This window comes from Anguilla anguilla, chromosome 1 (assembly GCF_013347855.1).
Source record: "Anguilla anguilla isolate fAngAng1 chromosome 1, fAngAng1.pri, whole genome shotgun sequence".
Taxonomy (NCBI): Eukaryota; Metazoa; Chordata; class Actinopteri; order Anguilliformes; family Anguillidae; genus Anguilla; species Anguilla anguilla.
Window position 1 is genome coordinate 83002934 of NC_049201.1, and position 18133 is coordinate 83021066.

General features: G+C 40.9%; 4 protein-coding genes across 7 annotated transcripts in view; all 4 read left to right on the plus strand.

The window, feature by feature from the left end:
• LOC118232187 (B-cell receptor CD22-like) overlaps nucleotides 1-1724 on the plus strand; it is a 28098-nt gene extending 26374 nt beyond the window's left edge. For all 4 annotated transcript variants that reach the window (XM_035426927.1, XM_035426944.1, XM_035426936.1 and 1 more), the window contains exon 7: nucleotides 797-1724. In XM_035426927.1, coding sequence (XP_035282818.1) covers nucleotides 797-863 — 67 coding nt within the window. In that variant the 3' untranslated portion in view covers nucleotides 864-1724. The remainder of the gene's footprint in view (nucleotides 1-796) is intronic.
• The window catches only part of LOC118232142 (basement membrane-specific heparan sulfate proteoglycan core protein-like), a 1449502-nt gene that overhangs the window by 261335 nt on the left and 1170034 nt on the right, over nucleotides 1-18133 (plus strand). The window lies entirely within an intron of this gene.
• LOC118232256 overlaps nucleotides 1-18133 on the plus strand; it is a 333592-nt gene that overhangs the window by 142634 nt on the left and 172825 nt on the right. The gene's annotated exons all lie outside the window — the stretch shown is intronic.
• Nucleotides 1-18133, plus strand: part of LOC118232213 (B-cell receptor CD22-like) — a 109329-nt gene that overhangs the window by 87781 nt on the left and 3415 nt on the right. Inside the window, exons 3-4 of the mRNA XM_035426980.1 lie at nucleotides 11241-11331; nucleotides 17140-17245. Of these exons, the coding sequence (XP_035282871.1) occupies nucleotides 17203-17245 (43 nt within the window). The 5' untranslated portion in view covers nucleotides 11241-11331; nucleotides 17140-17202. The remainder of the gene's footprint in view (nucleotides 1-11240; nucleotides 11332-17139; nucleotides 17246-18133) is intronic.

An 18133-nucleotide genomic window follows, 5' to 3' on the forward strand; every position in this document is an offset into this window, starting at 1 on the left:
ACTGGATAGACCAGAGTGTCTCACTGGACAGACCAGAGTGTCTCACTGGATAGACCAGAGCTTCTCACTCATTAATAGACCAGAGTGTCTCACTGGGGAGAGCTGAGATGTTGTGATGTGATTTATATTAGAAAAAAACATAAATAATTATTTAGATTCTATCATCAGCGTGTACAATATTAGAAATTAATGATAGCCAAAAAACGTACATCTATAACACTTAGACATGTAAGCATCAACAAATCAAACCCTGGACACAAAATACAAATGAGCATTACAGAGAAAAATGCAAATGTGCATTTCTGAGATTCCAATACTTCGCAGTACATCTGTAACAGTTTATATATTGATATGTTTGCAGGACCGGGTGTTGCCTTGATGCACACTATTTCTATATTTTGGTTGTTTGTTTGCTGCAGTCCCAAAACCCTGTTCAAGTATTTTAAAATGTTGTAATCTCTCGCTGCTGCTTTGCTAAGAACTTCTCTGCCTGGTCAAAAAGAAGAACGTGGTAATACGAGGACTGGATGTTCCGCTGATCTAGATTCATCATTTGGTTTGTTCAGCTTGTCAACTTTCTTCTCTTTTCATCTCCCTGCTGTGTGACCTCAGCCTATGACATCACAGTGATGTAATGTTTTCCAAAATTCCATATAACTGTTCTGTGGCTAAAGCTTCTGCTTCATGTTGCAAGGTGTGTCTAAATGTGATAAAGGCTCAGGCAGGATTGACTGAAATGAAAATGAGAATCTCTGTGATTTTAATAGAGTCTAAATGCGCTGTTTTCTTCATGCAGGTCACCAGCCCCATCCGTAAAGGAAGACTGTGTTCTCTACAGCACACTTCGAAAACTGGACATGTGAAAATAAACCAGGAAGATATCTTGCTTCATAAACTGTCGACCAATGCTGGTTATTCAGTGTAAATTTGGACATTTCTTTTGAATGTGTGAGCATTTTCTGATTTTTTTCTTGAACATTAAACAGCAGATTGTCTGCAAAGTAAGGCGGTATGAACCAAAAATTTCCTTCACTGGATGATACATTTAAAAGTATTTATTAAAACCAGTGAACATAAACTCGCCTCATGAACTCAGGTCACATGACTGTGCCTTTGTCACATGACCAGAACGACTGTGGCTCAGAATGGATCATTCCTTTGGCATTCTATCAAAATTTGCATGCATATCAGCTCATGCCTTCATTTTGTACACAAAGTATTATCATGATTTTGGTGACTGAAAGCCATTATCATTGCTGAATGTATTCGTTGGCCAAATATACTGGAGAAATGGGCTTTATATGTAATTCAAAGATTTTTTAAAATTTTTATTAATACTTGCATAACATTTACTATTACAAACATTCTTGTGCACATTTTGTGATTATATTATGCTTATTACTGAACTGATCCTGTGTAGAGTGTAAACTCACATAATTTAAATTTGTTCTTCACATTCATAGTGTTAATTTTTTTTTTTTTTTTTTTTGGTTTTTGTATGACGAAACGTTAGAGCGTACCATTCATTTTTTAACCAATCATTCAATGAAACAAACAAAAAAACATATGCTTGAAGAATTTTGTGAGTAGACCATGTACTGTAGGTGTTACCCCCTGAGTTCTGTTGATGGAATAGAACATGTGCAGGTACAGCACTAAATGGGCCTTTGACCCTCTGACCTTTAAAAAAAAAAACATCTCACAGGGTCTGCAGGATTTCCAAATGAGAAATGGCTAATATTTTATATATATATATATATATATATATATATATATATATATATATATATATATATATATAATATCTTTAAAAAAACTGTATAAAAAAAAAGAAAAAAAAAAAGAAAAATCTGTAACACCCAGATTCATGTAGGTCACACTTGCTGTTTGTGGCAGTGAAATTAACCTCAGGAGGAGAGATGAATGCAGCGCATTTTGTCTGCCTGTAGATGGCACTATTACTGCAGTATATGAGTCCTGTCTGAGCGTTTCAGATCGATTTCTTGCAAGATCTTTTACTAAACTGAATTAAATAATCTGGTTTAGGTAATGGATTTTGCATGGGGCTCCTGAAGTATGTGTGTTTACCTGTGCCTGATGCCTATCACACCTTTTACAGTCTCATTAAAATTAATCTCTGCTGATTTTACAGACTGATTATACTGTACTGGAATAGGCCAAGCCTCAGGCCTTAGCAACAGTTTGTGCATTAGCAGATAACAAGTAGATAACTAGTTAACTAACTAGCTTACTGCTGGTAGCTTTAGTGCACTTTGCCAATGCAGTCACAGATGTTTCAGTTCAGTCATGCACATGCAGCTGGAAGCATATTTTTATTCGTTATTGCTTTTTTATATCTCAGGAATATAATGGTCATTTTGCTAGATACAGATGTACTGAGATATATCTATATTTTGAAAACAGAAACAATGGCTGTTATTTTGACATCTGTGAATGGAAGAAAGGTCTCTGCTAAATTCATACATGTGCTTATTTATGCGCATGCGTGCACATGAAAGTGTGTGTGTGTGTGTGTGTGATTATATCTGTCTGCAAGGGCATGTGTATTCAGGAATACTTAAAAATGCAAAGTTTGACTTCATTACTCCATTTATGTCAGAATGATTACTATCTGGAATCATTTTTGTAAACATAATCGTTATGTTTATTTTATAAGCGTAATATGCAAACATAAACATAGTTACAAATTTATCTCAATTTCAACGACACAGTGGGGCGTGAGAAATGAGAATTACCCAGTCTTTTTTGAAAGGCAATACTGGTCCAATCCATACACAAAGCAAACGACTGTGTTCATTTTCTTCAACCGTTTTTATCTGATAAAATCTAAAATGTGCATGACTTTTAGGAAAAAAGGGGAAGTGAGTCAGTTCTGCAACAGCACATTCTACTTTTATATTTTGTGTGAAGCACTTCCTTTGCAGTCACATTCAGCCACACTGCTCTGTCTGTAAGGCTGTTTAATACTAATGGCTCATTAGCAAAGCACTGAGGCCAAATCAGAACTCTCTCCTGGTAAGTGCATTATCATATTATTTCATTTAGTCAAAACTACGTCACAATATTTTGTGGTGCAAGAAGATTGAACTGGGATAAATCAAAAAATAAAATGTATTTTCAGACTAGAAATGATTGTTGTTTCTTCCATACAAATATCAATTGTCAAGTAACATCCTGTCTGAGTCTTTGCTGTCTGGACTGTGTGAGCTCTTCATAAAAAAGGAGTATTTAGGGACATTAGCAACACAAACTCACTGTGTGCTCTTGTGTAGTATTTGTTAGTCTGGTATTTTTGCTAATAAATAGAATACTCTGAGAGTCTCTATTTCTACTGTTCATTTTCACAGTGTAAATAATAATCAAGACCTGTATATGTGTATTTGGATAAATATTTTCAATCTGATGCAGCCATGCTCTTCAATACCTTGTTGGTAATCGTTCTCTCTGCGTCAGGTAAATTGTTTGTATGTTTTTTTTCCAAATGTTGTTCTGATGTTTCAGTCTACATATACAGTATTTATCAGCATGTGTTACTATTCATTAGTCTCCCTTCATAAACTCAATCAGAAGGAACAAAAGTGAATGCAGTTAAAATGCATTAAAGAATGTAAATAATTAATATAAAATAATGTTCTACAGTACATTAGTTTAGAGTAGTGCAACATCGCTCATCTGAGAAGAGAGGGGATATAAGATAAAACTGATAAGATGAAGTTCCTCTTCATACTCAGCATTGAAACTGAGACAGAGGTATGATATAAATATCTGTGGCATGTTTAAATTAAAACCAGTTTGTTTTCACTGTAAGCAAAACATAACAGTTTTCAGCCAACGGTATACGCAGACACTCGCTCATATCTAGCTTGGTTTGCTACTACATTCTAGCAAAGCTAGCTACTAAAGAAGACTTCCTGTACCTGCGAATCTCACATTGATCGGAGGCTACTGCAATCTACTGACATAAGTTAGTATTGAAATACAAGTATAATTATTGATGTTCCATAGTTTTGGAGAAGTTAGGTGCACTTGTTTTAAAGTTTTGTTAATTGTATCCCTTAGCTGCCATGTTGCCAACACATCTGTGTTTTAAAGGATTTCTGAGCAGTGTGTTTGTGTGTGTGTGTGTATGTGTGTGTGTGTGTGTGTGTGTATGTATACATGTGCATGTGTGTGTCTGCGTGTGTATGTGTGTGTGGATGTGTTTGTGTGTGTCTGTGTGTGTGTGTGTGTGTGTGTGCATTTGCATATGTGTGCACATGTGTGTGTGTGTGTGTATGTATACTTGTGTTTGCGTGTATGTGTGTGTGTGTGTGTGTGTATGTATACATGTGCATGTGTGTGTCTGCGTGTGTATGCGTGTGTGTATGTGCGTGTGTGTGTATGTGTGTGTGTGCGTGTGTTTGTATATTTTTCAGGTGTGCTGAGCCAGAGTGGATGGGGAGTGACTTACAATCTGTGCCTTAAAGGTGTCTTCAGTAGACATGAGCTGCACTTACTCATATCCCACATCTCACACAGTGCAGAGAACATTCTGGTTTATTCACTGGAACAAGCCACAGGAGCTTGAGGACCTGTCCCAGGACCCAGAGTACTCTCACCGTGTGGAGTACCTGAGGAATCAGAACAGTGACTGCACTTTTAGAATAAAGCAACTGAAAGAAAGCGATTCAGCAATATATCGCTTCAGGTTCCTGACTGACCGTTATGGTGGAAAATATACTGGTCAGCCTGGAGTCTCATTGACAGTTACAGGTAATTCTAAACTTGTTTTATATACTATTAACTGTCAGTACTTCTAATCATTTTCTAATAGAAACAGAATGGTCTTTTTATCATGTTGATTCTTGTGTGCAGGTCTTCAGGTGAAAGTGACAGAGAATGAGGCACAGAGTGTAACACTGACCTGTAGCAGCACCTGCACTTTGAGTGGCAGCCCAACCTTTACCTGGAACAAGAATGGAAAAGCTGTGTCCAATAAAAATAAAAAATCCATCAATTTAGCCAGCACTGATGATACAGATCTCTACTCCTGTGCTACAGGAGTCACTTCCCCTGCAGTCAATGTGAAATGTGAGTGTCTGCCCACCATCTGTTTTACTGGGAAATAATGCATGCAGGGCCGGCCCGAGGCATAAGCGAACTAAGCGGCTGCTTAGGGCCCCCGTGGCCACCAGGGGGCCCCCATGCGGTATTCATCCCCTATCGCAAAACCAGCGTTAGTTATTTAAAACGGAATGACAACCCAATATTTCATAACGTAATGTAAGACGGATTTTACAAATCCCAGAAAGAGGATTGGTCTGTCCAACCATGCTGTCCAAGCACAACATCTTTCATCGCTGTATAGTGCAAAGGTGTAAGATGCTCCATTGCCAGTTCAAAAAAGGGGCAGGCATGTCTGAATTGTCAAGTGCCTTCTTTTTTAAGATAACATTGGGTAGCATTGCTTTGGAATACACCTTCTTTAATTTCGGTGAGGCAAGATATCCTATATAGTTTGTAGTACAGTAACTTGGCATCATTTTGATGTCAATACTTTTAATGGTAGGCCTAGATTTAGCCAGTTTGAATGAATGAGTTATAGGCAGTGCTTTGCATGTGTGAGTAACTTGGCATTTTTGTGCATTGAAAACGTGTTTTTTATGAGATAATACAATTAAAAGAGTGGGGAATGACTGCATGTTTTCACCACGTTATGCCAGCCAATCCAGAGCACAAGCATTCCATTATCAGACAGATTGAGATTTTAGGGTCTCAGTTGACTTCAATCTTTAATTGAAATGAAAAGCTGGACCATTTACAGTAATATGCATTCATACATTTATTGTGGGTGCTGTACAATGTGGAATTTTGTTGAATAAAAGTATATTGTGGTATTGTATTTCTTCTTCTCACTCAGGTGTAAAGGTTGAAATGAAATCTGACACAAGGAGAGAGGGGGAGTGAGGGTGACAATAACCTGTAAAATCACCTGCACTGACCTGACTGGCAGCCAAACATTCATCTGGTTCAAGAATGGACAATCTCTGTCTTACACCACACAGAAATATCAAAATCATAACTACCTTCAGTTCAAAGCCAGCAGTGGAGATGCAGGCAGCTACTCCTTTACACTGAGAAGTCATGAGAATCTCCCATCCCCAGCAGTGACTCTCTGTGAGTATTTGAAGACAAACTCATACATTTAACTTTACTGATGTCATTTGTTACTCATTTTGAAAAAGCGATGATGCAGTTGTATTTTAATGTACCGATAAAAGACATGAGAACAGGGCAGAAGAGCAAACTGCAGATAATGATTAGGAAATGGAAGTTATTATGATTAGAAACAATATTGGATTAAGTTCATTCTAAAAATTGAAAGAAAGATGTCATTGCAATAATAGCAGTCAAGCAAAATGACGCATTGGAAACATTGAGGAAAAGGAAACATACTTTAACTGAGGTAAGTGTGAGATCTATATAAAACTGCAGGACCTGTTATTTCCTCTTTCAGATCTTCCTAAGAGCATCTTATTATCAGTGAGCCCCTCTGGTGAAATAGTGGAGGGGAGTTCAGTGACTCTGACCTGCAGCAGTGATGCCAACCCACCAGTGCAGAACTACACCTGGTTTAAGAAGAATGATACTGGAGTCTGGCAGGCAGGATCTGGACAGAGTTTGAACTTTTCTAACTTTGGATCCTGGAACAGAGGACAGTACTACTGTGAGGCACAGAACAGTCTTGGAGCTCAGAATGCTTCTGCTCTGCTGGTCACAGTGCAAGGTAGGACCAGAATTTATTATTCATTTATGTGTTCATTGATCTCAAGATTCTGAGATGCTGTTACTGTATGTTTTAAGTTGTGGATTTGCTGACTAGGCCTATGTCATTTGAATGACAGGAATAATCCCATAAACTACGCAATCTTATTGTGGTAGTCGGAGCAGAGAGAAAGTCGTCCCCAAATATTTTGTTCCAATCAGCAGGATTTGCTCATTAGCACAACTCTTCAGCCAGGAGCAATAACTGATTAGTGAAATCAGCTGGTTGAGTTTGTGGGCAGAAGAAACACATGGCAGGGCTTTACTTTCTCACCCCTGGAGTCATAGTATCTGAGTCATAGTATCACTCACTACAGTGTATGGCCTAGACCACAGGAGCCATCATCCAGATTAGAAAGCATGACTCACTTGCCCAGAACCTCCAAGCACAACTCTACAGTTCATAAAACATCTCAGAGAATAGTTCTGATCTAGGTTCAGTTTTGTCTGTAGGCCATTATGGATAAAGCTTGGATATGAAGAGAGGAAACATGATCTGAGATCAGTTCTCTTACTCTAAAAAACTCTATGAATAGGGATGAAGGTCAGTTTTGGTTGGAGTCCAGGGAAGGCTATAGTCACCTGCCTGAACCCCCCCCCCCCCACCCAACCAATATGAGGCTCTTTTCATTTTGAGACCAAGTGAACTCAGTTCCCGTATGGAACAGTTAAGAATACTGTTAAAATTTAAGATCCCACTAAAATGGACGAACTAAAGCTTCAACAGATGCACCAGGGACATATTAAACTTATGTTAGAGGTCTCTGGTAACTTGTTCATCCCTTCCCAATGGGAACACATCTCAGTGACTCTGTGCACACATGTTTGTATTTGACATAAATTTTCATGTTTGTAGTTCATATACAATGCAAGCTATTTGCTTCTTTTTGGTTTATACACACGCTCATAATTCATGTACATGCGCATGTACTCTCTCACATTGAATGGGAAGATTATAATGCAGATTAATGTAGATTATAATCTCCAAACTCAAGTCACGTTTAAAGGCAAGGTCCAAAATCTTTTAAAACAGTGTTTTAGTTTGACATTTTACATTGCCTTGTTGTATTGACCTCATTTTTACTTTCTGTCTGGTTAGCTATTTGAAATAATGCATCTTTTTATATGGTTTCTTTACAAACATTGTTTTATTATGTGTATCAATATATTATGATTTATTTGAGCATTGTAAAGCGCTGTGAACCTTGAACCTCTGTTTTGATAAAGATTATCATTATTTTCATTATATGGCCAGCATGGTTTGCCTGCAAACCCCCCCCCCCCCCCGCCCCCCCCCAAAAAAAAAATAAATAAATAAATAAATGAATAAAATAATATTCACATAAATTCCATTTTATTTACGTGTGGGCATCTATTTCATTTCTGTGAAATGTGAAAGATACAATAATCCAATCAGCTGTATGTGTGAGGTGGTGGCACCTCTCTCTCTGATTTCTGCGAGTTAATTGACCCTGATGAGGGGTAGGTGTATGAGTACTACGGTGAGGTGATAGCACCTCACAGGTATTTGTCTGAGCTAATTGTCCCTGATGAGGGTCAGGTGTAGGAGGCCTATATGTAGCCCCTGATTTCTGGGGTTCAGCGCAGACTCATTGTTTGTCAGACTCTTAGTGTGTAGGGGTGTGAGAATCGGCAGAAGTTACCGTGTTGATCCTATCTGCCTGATTTGATCACCGTTTAGTTTCTTCTCGAGTTGGTTATCTCTCTGCGCTGTGGAGGACATTTTGTCCTCGTCTCTTAGTTTTCTTTTTGTTTTCTACCCGCCGGGCTGCGAATATCCTTTTTCTTTTGTAAGTGATCCCACTCTGTTTTTCTAGTGGGGGTTTTCTTTTTGGGCAGCTATGCTGCGGCGGTGTTTAATTTCTTTTAGTTTTCTGAGCCCGCTGACAGAAGTTTCAGTGAGTGGAGAGAGCGATTACTTCGCTCTTTATTATTTGGTTTTTCCCCTTCCCTTTCTATCGCTCAGCGATTTGGTGGTTATCCCTCAGGGTTAACTTTTAGATCCCCTCGGTCCGCAATTGCGTCCCACCCTCCTCAACCGTGACAGTATGTAGTAAAAATCATCTTCATGAAGTATAAGCATTGAAATGCAACTAATTATGTGCATGAAGGACCGTATAACAGGCAAAGCTAAACCAAAGATCTAAAAGGTCACATGAACATCAAACAGAGATACAGCGCTGCTCCACCCCAACTGAACTGAGGTGTGAAATAAAATAAAGAATAGAACAGGCTGCAGGAAGTGAGGAGCGCTTTAACTGTCTGTGGTCAGGGTGGCTCTCGCCTGAAATTAGGCAGCTCCATCCACAGCCGCGCCCGCTACTCCTCTGCACAAAAGAGCCAAGCAGGGGCACCTCACAATACCCGCTTTGGGGCCCCAGAGGCGTGATACTTTCACAAAGATAACTACACCTGTCCGCTCCTTATATCTTCTGGGAAAGTAAGTGCAATCTTTATGTTGATCTGGGGGTTATAGGCTGGGCTACAGCAGCAAAATATTGTCATTTGCATTGGAACATGTTTCCCTCCTTTGTTCTGGCTTTTAAACTACTGTTAACATATTTTACACAGCTGTGATACTCTCATGTAGCTCTTTAATGTTTTTATATTCATTATTGTGTACCAATATTTCAAATTACACAGTGAAGTTCCATTCTTGTAAAATAATCTTTGTTGTCTATAATCTGATTTTATATTGTCATTCTGCAAACATGTTAAACTGCATGAGCTGCTGCCTGTCTTGGCCAGGACACTCTTGAAAAAGAGATTTTTAATCTCAATGAGATACTCCTGGTTAAATAAAAATGTAATAATGATAATAATAATAATAATAATAATGATAATAATAATAATAATAATAATGATAATAATAATAATAATAATAATAATAATAATAATAATAATAATAATCAATAAATAAATGCAAACAATTCTGCTTTAAGCTTTGCAATCATCACAGTCAGTCTGCCATGTTCAGGAATATGAGCCTGTCAGCAGGGCCCTTTCAGACAGTTTGAAAACAGTTAAGATCACACCTCCTCTACCAGCGTAAGTGCACGATGTAGCCCTGTTTTATTCTTAATGGCTGCTAACACATTTTTCCATTGAGCTGTAAAATGATGTATACGATTCAATAGGGTGCCTTGATAGAAGTTGAGAGAAGACAACTTTGATTTTCGCACGCTTACATTTATTGCATTTTTTTTAAACAGTGGAGAAATTTAAGTACAGTGTTGTTGTTCTCTGATCTACGGATTACAATTAGTGCTTTATTATGTGCTAATCTAGTGATCCTAATGGAGATCAGTCTCTCTCACTGCTGAAAGGTGGCTATGTAAGCAGTGGGGAAAAAAAACATGCACAGCATTAGTTAAAACAGTAAATTAGCTTTCTTAAAATTAAAATTATGTAAAAAATAAGAATCAAAAAAAGTAAAAATAGAAAAAGGTCATTGTTTACAGAAAGAAACTATTTATTTTATAGCTTTCCATGTTATCTGTTAAACACTGATTATTAATGATTTTTTTTTTGGAATTTTGGTTATGGCTTAAAAAACAAAAGGCAATAATATAAGTTATGTTTTTTATATATATGTTCAGGCCGATGCAGCCATGCTCCAAACAAACTCAACAGTATTTTTGTAAGCCCTTCTCTCTGCCTCAGGTAAAAAAAATTTAGTTACTTCAGTTCTGCTTATTAATGCCAGTTTACAGAGGTTACAATATCTTTCAGAAGCTAAAATCTATTTACAATTACTATGATTTCACATAACCTGTTTAACTCATTAGACTGGGAAAGCAAAAAATTAAAGACATGTTACAGGAAATGGGAATCTAAATCTTACACACATGATCACATGCGTTGTTTAGATGCCCTACTGGCGGACATCTTAAACTGTTATAAGCTACACTTGTATGTTGTCGAATCTGTGTTTGTTGTTTGTCCGGTTATGTGTTGTGTATTCACTGACGCTTTTACACAAATGTAGTTCCTAACAGATAAATAAAGTTATTTTGAATTTGAATTTGAATTTGATTTAGAGGTTCTAGTCTGAGCAGAATTTTTTACATTTGTTTTTACCACACATCTGCCGTAAAATGTAGAGCATAGGGTTGTGAAATGTATAGCATAGGATTGTGAAATGTAGAGCATAGGATCGATCTGAAGTTCCTGTTTATGCTCAGCTCTGCAACATGAGGAGAGTAGATTTCTTTGGCTTCATGACATGGGCAGAACTGTAAATGAACTGCATTTACTGGTGTGCTCTATTCCTGAAGAAAATGATAGATTTTGCCATCATTTAAACTTTTGTGAAACTAAATTTTGTTCTTGAAATAATGTGTGTGTGTGTGTGTGTGTGTGTGTGTCTGTGTGTGCGCATCTCCTTTGTATAGTCCTCCAGACCCCTGTCTGAAGATATTACAGTTTAATATTGTATTATAGTCTGTGCAGATTATAATCTCCAAACTCAAGTCACTTTTAAAGGTAAGGTCCTTGATGTTTTTAAAAAAGTGTTTTAGTACTTAATATTACATTGCCTTGTTGTGTTGAGACCATATTTAAGTTTCTGTCTGGATTTAGTGTCACGGTTGAGGAGGGTGGGACGCAATTGCGGACCGAGGGGATCTAAAAGTTAACCCGGAGGGATAACCACCAAATCGCTGAGCAATAGAAAGGGAAGGGGAAAAACCAAATAATAAAGAGCGAAGTAATCGCTCTCTCCACTCACTGAAACTTCTGTCAGCAGGCTCAGAAAACTAAAAGAAATGAAACACCGCCGCAGCGTAGCTGCCCAAAAAGAAAACCCCCACTAGAAAAACAGAGTGGGGTCACTTACAAAAGAAAAAGGATATTCGCAGCCGGGCGGGTAGAAAACAAAAAGAAAACTAAAGAGACGAGGGCAAAATGTCCTCCACAGCGCAGAGAGATAAACAACTCGAGAAGAAACTAAACGGTGATCAAATCTGGCAGATAGGATCAACACGGTAACTTCTGCCGATTCTCACACCCCTACACACTAAGAGTCTGACAAACAATGAGTCTGCGCCGAACCCCAGAAATCAGGGGCTACATATAGGCTTCCTACACCTGACCCTCATCAGGGACAATTAGCTCAGACAAATGCCTGTGAGGTGCCTTCACCTCACCATAGTACTCACACACCTGCCCCTCGTCAGGGTCAATTAACCCGCAGAAATCAGAGAGAGAGGTGCCACCACCTCACAGGACCCCCTCCCCTAAGGGACGGCACCCGACGTTCCTGCTGAGCCCGCGGGGAGGCGCCGACGGAACTCCTGGATAAGCTCTGGGTCCAAGATGTCCCTAGCTGGGACCCAGGTGCGTTCCTCCGGCCCGTATCCCTCCCAGTCCACAAGGTACTGCACCCCACGTCCCACGCGACGACTGTTCAGGATGCGCCGAACAGTGTAGACCGGTTGACTGCCGACCAACCTAGGGGGAGGCGGAGGCCTGTCAGCTGGTGCCAGCGTGCTGGAGAGGACTGGTTTGAGGCGTGAGACATGGAACGTGGGGTGAATCCTCATGGACCGGGGAAGCAGGAGACGGATCGTGACCGGATTAATTCTCCGAAAAATCTTGAAGGGACCGATGTAGCACGGCGCTAATTTGCGGGACTCAACCCGCAAGGGGAGGTCACGCGTGGAGAGCCACACCCTCTGGCCGACCCGATAGGACGGAGCCGGACGTCGACGTCGATCAGCATAAAGCTTCTGTCGCGCTGTCGCACGCTGAAGAGATGCCCGAACTCGCCTCCAAGTGGCGCGACACCGCTGGATGAAACGTGCGGCCGAGGGCACCTCCGTATCTTTCTCCTGTTCTGGGAACAATGGCGGCTGATATCCGTACTGGCACTCAAAAGGAGAGAGACCGGTCGAAGCATTCAGCAGGGTGTTGTACGGGTACTCTGCCCAGATAAGTTGACTGCTCCAGGTAGTCGGGTTTGAAGAGACCAGACACCGAAGCGTTCTCTCCAGCGTCTGATTGGTGCGCTCAGTCTGACCGTTGGTCTCAGGATGGAACCCTGACGACAGACTGGCCGACAGAGTCCACTAGAGAGCAAAATGCCTTCCAGAAGCGAGAAGAGAACTGTGGACCACGGTCAGACACGATGTCTTGGGGTAGACCGTGGAGGCGAAAGACATGCTGGACAACAAGCTGGGCAGTCTCTCGGGCCGAGGGAAGCTTAGGGAGGGGAACGAAGTGAGCCGCTTTTGAGAATCGATCCACTATAACCATGATGGCGGTGGAACCATCTGACAGGGGTAACCCGGTGATAAAGTCCAGGGCTACATGTGACCAGGGGCGATGAGGGATAGGCAGAGGCCGGAGGACACCTGCAGGGGGACGTTGTGATGTCTTGTTCCGGGCACAAACTGTGCAAGCGGCCACAAACTCCCGCACGTCCCCCTCCATCCGGGGCCACCAGAACCTCCTCTTAAGAAAGTCCAGAGTGCGGTGGACCCCCAGATGGTTTGTAAGGCGGGACGAGTGACCCCACTGAAGAACCTGCGAGCGCACTCTATTAGGGACGAACCAACGGCCTGGAGGCCCCCCTCCCGGGTCAGGCTCCTGCTGCTGGGCCTCCCGAACCACTGCCTCCACCCTCCAGGTAAGTGGGGTGAGGATGCGGGTGACTGGTATAATGGGCTCCGGAGATCTGTCCCTGTCCGAACGGTCAAACCGACGGGAAAGTGTGTCTGGCTTCAGATTCTTCGAACCTGGACGGTAGGATAGGTTGAAGTTGAACCTATTGAAAAAGAGGGCCCACCGAGCTTGGCGAGGGTTCAGGCGTTTGGCCTCCTGGATGTAAGTCAGATTTTTGTGGTCCGTCCAGACCACAAATGGATGCTCAGCACCCTCCAGCCAGTGGCGCCACTCTTCCAAGGCCAACTTCACCGCCAGGAGCTCCTTGTTACCAACGTCATAATTCCTCTCGGCGGGCAGGAGACGCCGTGAGAAGAACGCGCAGGGGTGAAGTTTCTGGTCCTGGGGAAACCGTTGGGATAACACCGCCCCAACCCCTACGTCAGAAGCATCGACCTCGATGACGAAGGGCAGAGAGGGGTCCGGGTGAATGAGGATGGGCGTGGTAGTGAACCTCCGTTTCAGCTCCATGAAGGCCTTTTCAGCCTGCGGGTACCAACTGAACCGGGGGGAGGTACCCTTAGTCAAGGCTGAGAGTGGGGCAGCGACAGAGCTGAACCCCCTAATGAAGCGCCGGTAAAAATTTGCGAAGCCCAGAAACCGCTGCACCTGTTTGATGGAGTCAGGCCGAGGCCACTCCAGTATTGCCTTGACCTTGCTGGGGTCCATCTGCACACTGCCCTGTGACACGATGTACCCCAAAAAGCTGACACGCATTTCTCTGCCTTGACATAGAGTTTGAGTTCTAACAACCTGTGCAGTACTAGTTTGACGTGGGATACATGCTCCTGATAGGTTTTTGAAAAAATCAGGATGTCATCCAGGTACACGTAAACAAATAATTCCAGCATGTCCCTGAGCGCGTCATTTACTAGCGCCTGAAAGACCGAAGGAGAGTTCGAAAGGCCGAAAGGCTTGACCAGATATTCATAGTGCCCCCTAGGGGTGTTGAATGCCGTCTTCCACTCATCCCCCTCACGTATACGTACCAAGTTGTAGGCATTTCTGAGGTTCAACTTGGTAAAGATGGATGCCCCCTGCAGGCGCTCAAACGCTGTGGCCATGAGGGGGAGGGGGTAGCAGTTTTTTACCGTGATTTTATTAAGTCCCCTATAGTCGATGCAGTCAGGGTCAATTAACCCGTAGAAATCAGAGAGAGAGGTGCCACCACCTCACATTTAGATATTTGAATGAATGCATATTTTATTTGTTTTCTTTCCATACATTGTTTTATTTTGTGTATCAATGTATTATGGTTTATTTGAGCATCGTAAAGCACTGTGAACCTCAAACCTCTGTTCTGAATAATATTATCATTATTTTCTTTATATAGCCATCATGTTTTGCCTGCATTCCATTTAGTTCACGTGGAGATCAAGTTCATCTCTTTGAAAGATACTATAATAATACTATGCAATAGGTTTTAGGTAGTAAAAGTCATCTTTATGAAATATCAGCATTGAAATGCAACTAATTATGTGCATGAAGGACCGTATAACAGGCAAAGCAAAACCAAAGTTCTAAAAGGTTGCATGACCATCAACCACAGAAACAGCGCTGCACCACCGGACACTGAACTGAGATGTGAAATAAAATAAAGAATAGAACAGGCTGCACGAAGTGAGCGGCATTTTAACTTCCTCCACTGTCTGTGGTCAGGGTGGCACTCGTCTGAAATTAGGCAGCTTCACCCACAGCCGTGCCCGCTACTCCTCTGCACAAAAGAGCCAAGCAGGGGCACCTGGAGGACGGAGTGTGGCACAGTGGGTAAGGAACTGCGCTTGTAACCGAAAGGTCGTAGGTTCGAATCCCGGGTAAGGACACTGCCGTTGTACCCTTGAGCAAGGTACTTAACCTGCATTGCTTCAGTATATATCCAGCTGTATAAATTACATAGCACTTTACAATGTAAAGTGCTATGTAAAAAGTTGTGTAAGTCGCTCTGGATAAGAGCGTCTGCTAAATGCCTGCAATACCTCACAGTACCCGCTTTGAGGCACCAGAGCAGTGCTCCAGGTGGGGATGGAAACTGCAACCTCAGAGCTCCCAGAGTCACACTCTGGACCCCCAAACCACCATACTGCACTGCTGCCATACACAAATATACGAAAACTACGCCTGTCCACTCCTTTCATCTTCTGTGAAAGTACAGTGTGTGCAATCATTATGTTAATAAGCAGGTTATAGGCTAAGCTACAGCAGCGTTTTGTTGATGTTTTGGCTTCATGTCAAAAATCCGATGCATGAAACATAAACATGACTGATCTACATATGGTAGCAATGGTAAAGCATGCTATTTATGGCAGTAACATTTACCTAGGAGGGATAGATTGATGAAATACATTCAATCTATCGGTAGATGGTGCGGTTACTAAAATAGAGAAGTCCTGTATGTACATTTCAGATCAATTTCTTGGAAGATCTTTTACTAAACTGACTTAAATAATCTTGTTTAGGTAATGGATTTTGTATAGGGCTCCTGTTTACCTGTGCCTGATGCCTATCACACCTCTTACAGTCACTTTTATTTTAACCTCTACTGTACATGTATTGGAATAGGGGTGGCACGGTGGTGCAGTGGATAGCACTGTCGCCTCACAGTAAGAAGGCACTGGGTTCGAATCTCGGTTTGGGGCCTTTCTGTCTGGAGTTTGCATGTACCTCCGGGTACTCCGGTTGCCTCCCACGGTCCAAAAACATGCAAATAGGCCAATTGGAGACTCTAAATTGCCCATAGGTATGAATGTGTGAGTGAATGGTGTGTGTTCCCTGCGAAAGATTGGCAGCCTGACCAGAGTGTATTCCTGCCTCTTGCCCAATGCATGCTTGGATAGGCTCCAGCACCAGCTCCAGCTCAGGATAAGCGGGTATAGATAATGGATGGATTGATGGATGTATTGGAATAGGCAAAGCCTCAGATCTTAGCAACAGTTTGTGTTTTGTAAACATAGTAGTTCTGTTTATTTTATAAGCGTAGTATGTAAAAATGAACATGATTATTGACATCTGAATTTCAAAAATACAGTGGGGGCAAAGAAATGAGAATTACCCAGTCTTTTTGAAAAGGCACTACTGGTCCAGTCCAGACACAAAGCAAACGACTCTGTATATTTTATTCAAACGTTTGTATCCGATAAAATCTAAAATGTGTACGACCTTCAGGAAGTGAGTCAGATCTGTAACACATTCTACTTTTATATTTAGTGTGAAGCATTGTATTTGCGATCATATTCTGCCACACTGATCTGTCTGTAAGGGTGTTTAATACTAATGACACATTATCAAAGCACTGAGGTCAGATCAGAATTTTCTCCTGGTAAGTGTATTATCATATTATTTAATTTAGTCAAAGTTATCTCACAGTATTTTGAAGTGTAAGAAGAAAAAACTGGAATCAAATATGAAAATAAAATGTATTTTCTGGGTAGAAATTATCGCTGTTTCTTCAATACAAATAACATTCCTCAAGTAAAAGGCCTGAAATGTATGGACATTAGCAGCACCTTAACTCACTGTGTGCGCTTGTGTAGTATTTATTAGTCTTGCATAATATTTGTTAGTCTTGTGTAGTATTTCTGTGAATAAATAGATTACTCTGACAGTGTTTGTTTCTGCCATTCATTTTTACAGTGTAAATAATAATCAAGACCTGTATGTGCGTATTTGGATAAAAAATTTCAATCTGATGCAGCCATGCTCTTAAAAATCTTGTTGGTAATCGTCCTCTCTGTGTCAGGTAAATTGTTTGTGTTTTTTTTTCCAAATGTAGTTCTGATGTTTCAGTCTTCAACATATACAGCATTTATCCGCATGTGTTCCTATTTATTAGTCTCCCTTCATTATTTCAATCAGCAGCAAAAGTGAATACATTTAAATTGCTTCAAGGAATGTATATAATTTCCATAAAATTATATTCTACAGTAGATTAGTTTAAAGTAGAGCAACGTTTCTCATCTGGAGAGAGAGGGGCAAAAGAGAGAACTTATAAGAAGTTCCTCTTCACACTCAGCTTTAAAACTGAGACAGAGGCATGATATAAATATCTGTGGCTTTGCAAAATGATCGGAGCTGTTGACTGTGCATGCTGCATTCTTAGAATGGCGAAAAAGTATTTTGGTGCCACATATTTTGATAAAAGCAGTTCATTTTCACTGTTAGCAAAACATAACAGTTTTCAACTTACAGTGAATGCAGACACTCGCTCATAACTTGCTTGGCACAATGCTACTTTTTAACAAAGCTAGCTACTAAGCAAGACTTCCTGTACCTGCGAATCTCACATTTATTGGCAGCTACTGCCTTCTACTGATGTCAGTTAGTATTGAAATAGCTAACAGACACAAAAGATAAAAGATTATGCAGTTAATTCATTTGAATCTGCAAATTCTTATATCACTGAAAAAACAACTATATATATATGGGAAGGTCCGAAATAATATCAACACAACCAACCACAGATATCACCCTGCCTCCAGAACATATCCAGGGCTCCACATGTACAATTATTGATGTACTATATAAGTTAGGTGCTGTAGTTTTAAAGTTTTGTCAATTGAATACCTTATCTGTCATGTTGCCAACACATCTGTGTTTTAAATTTGTGTGTATGCGTGTGTGTGTGTGT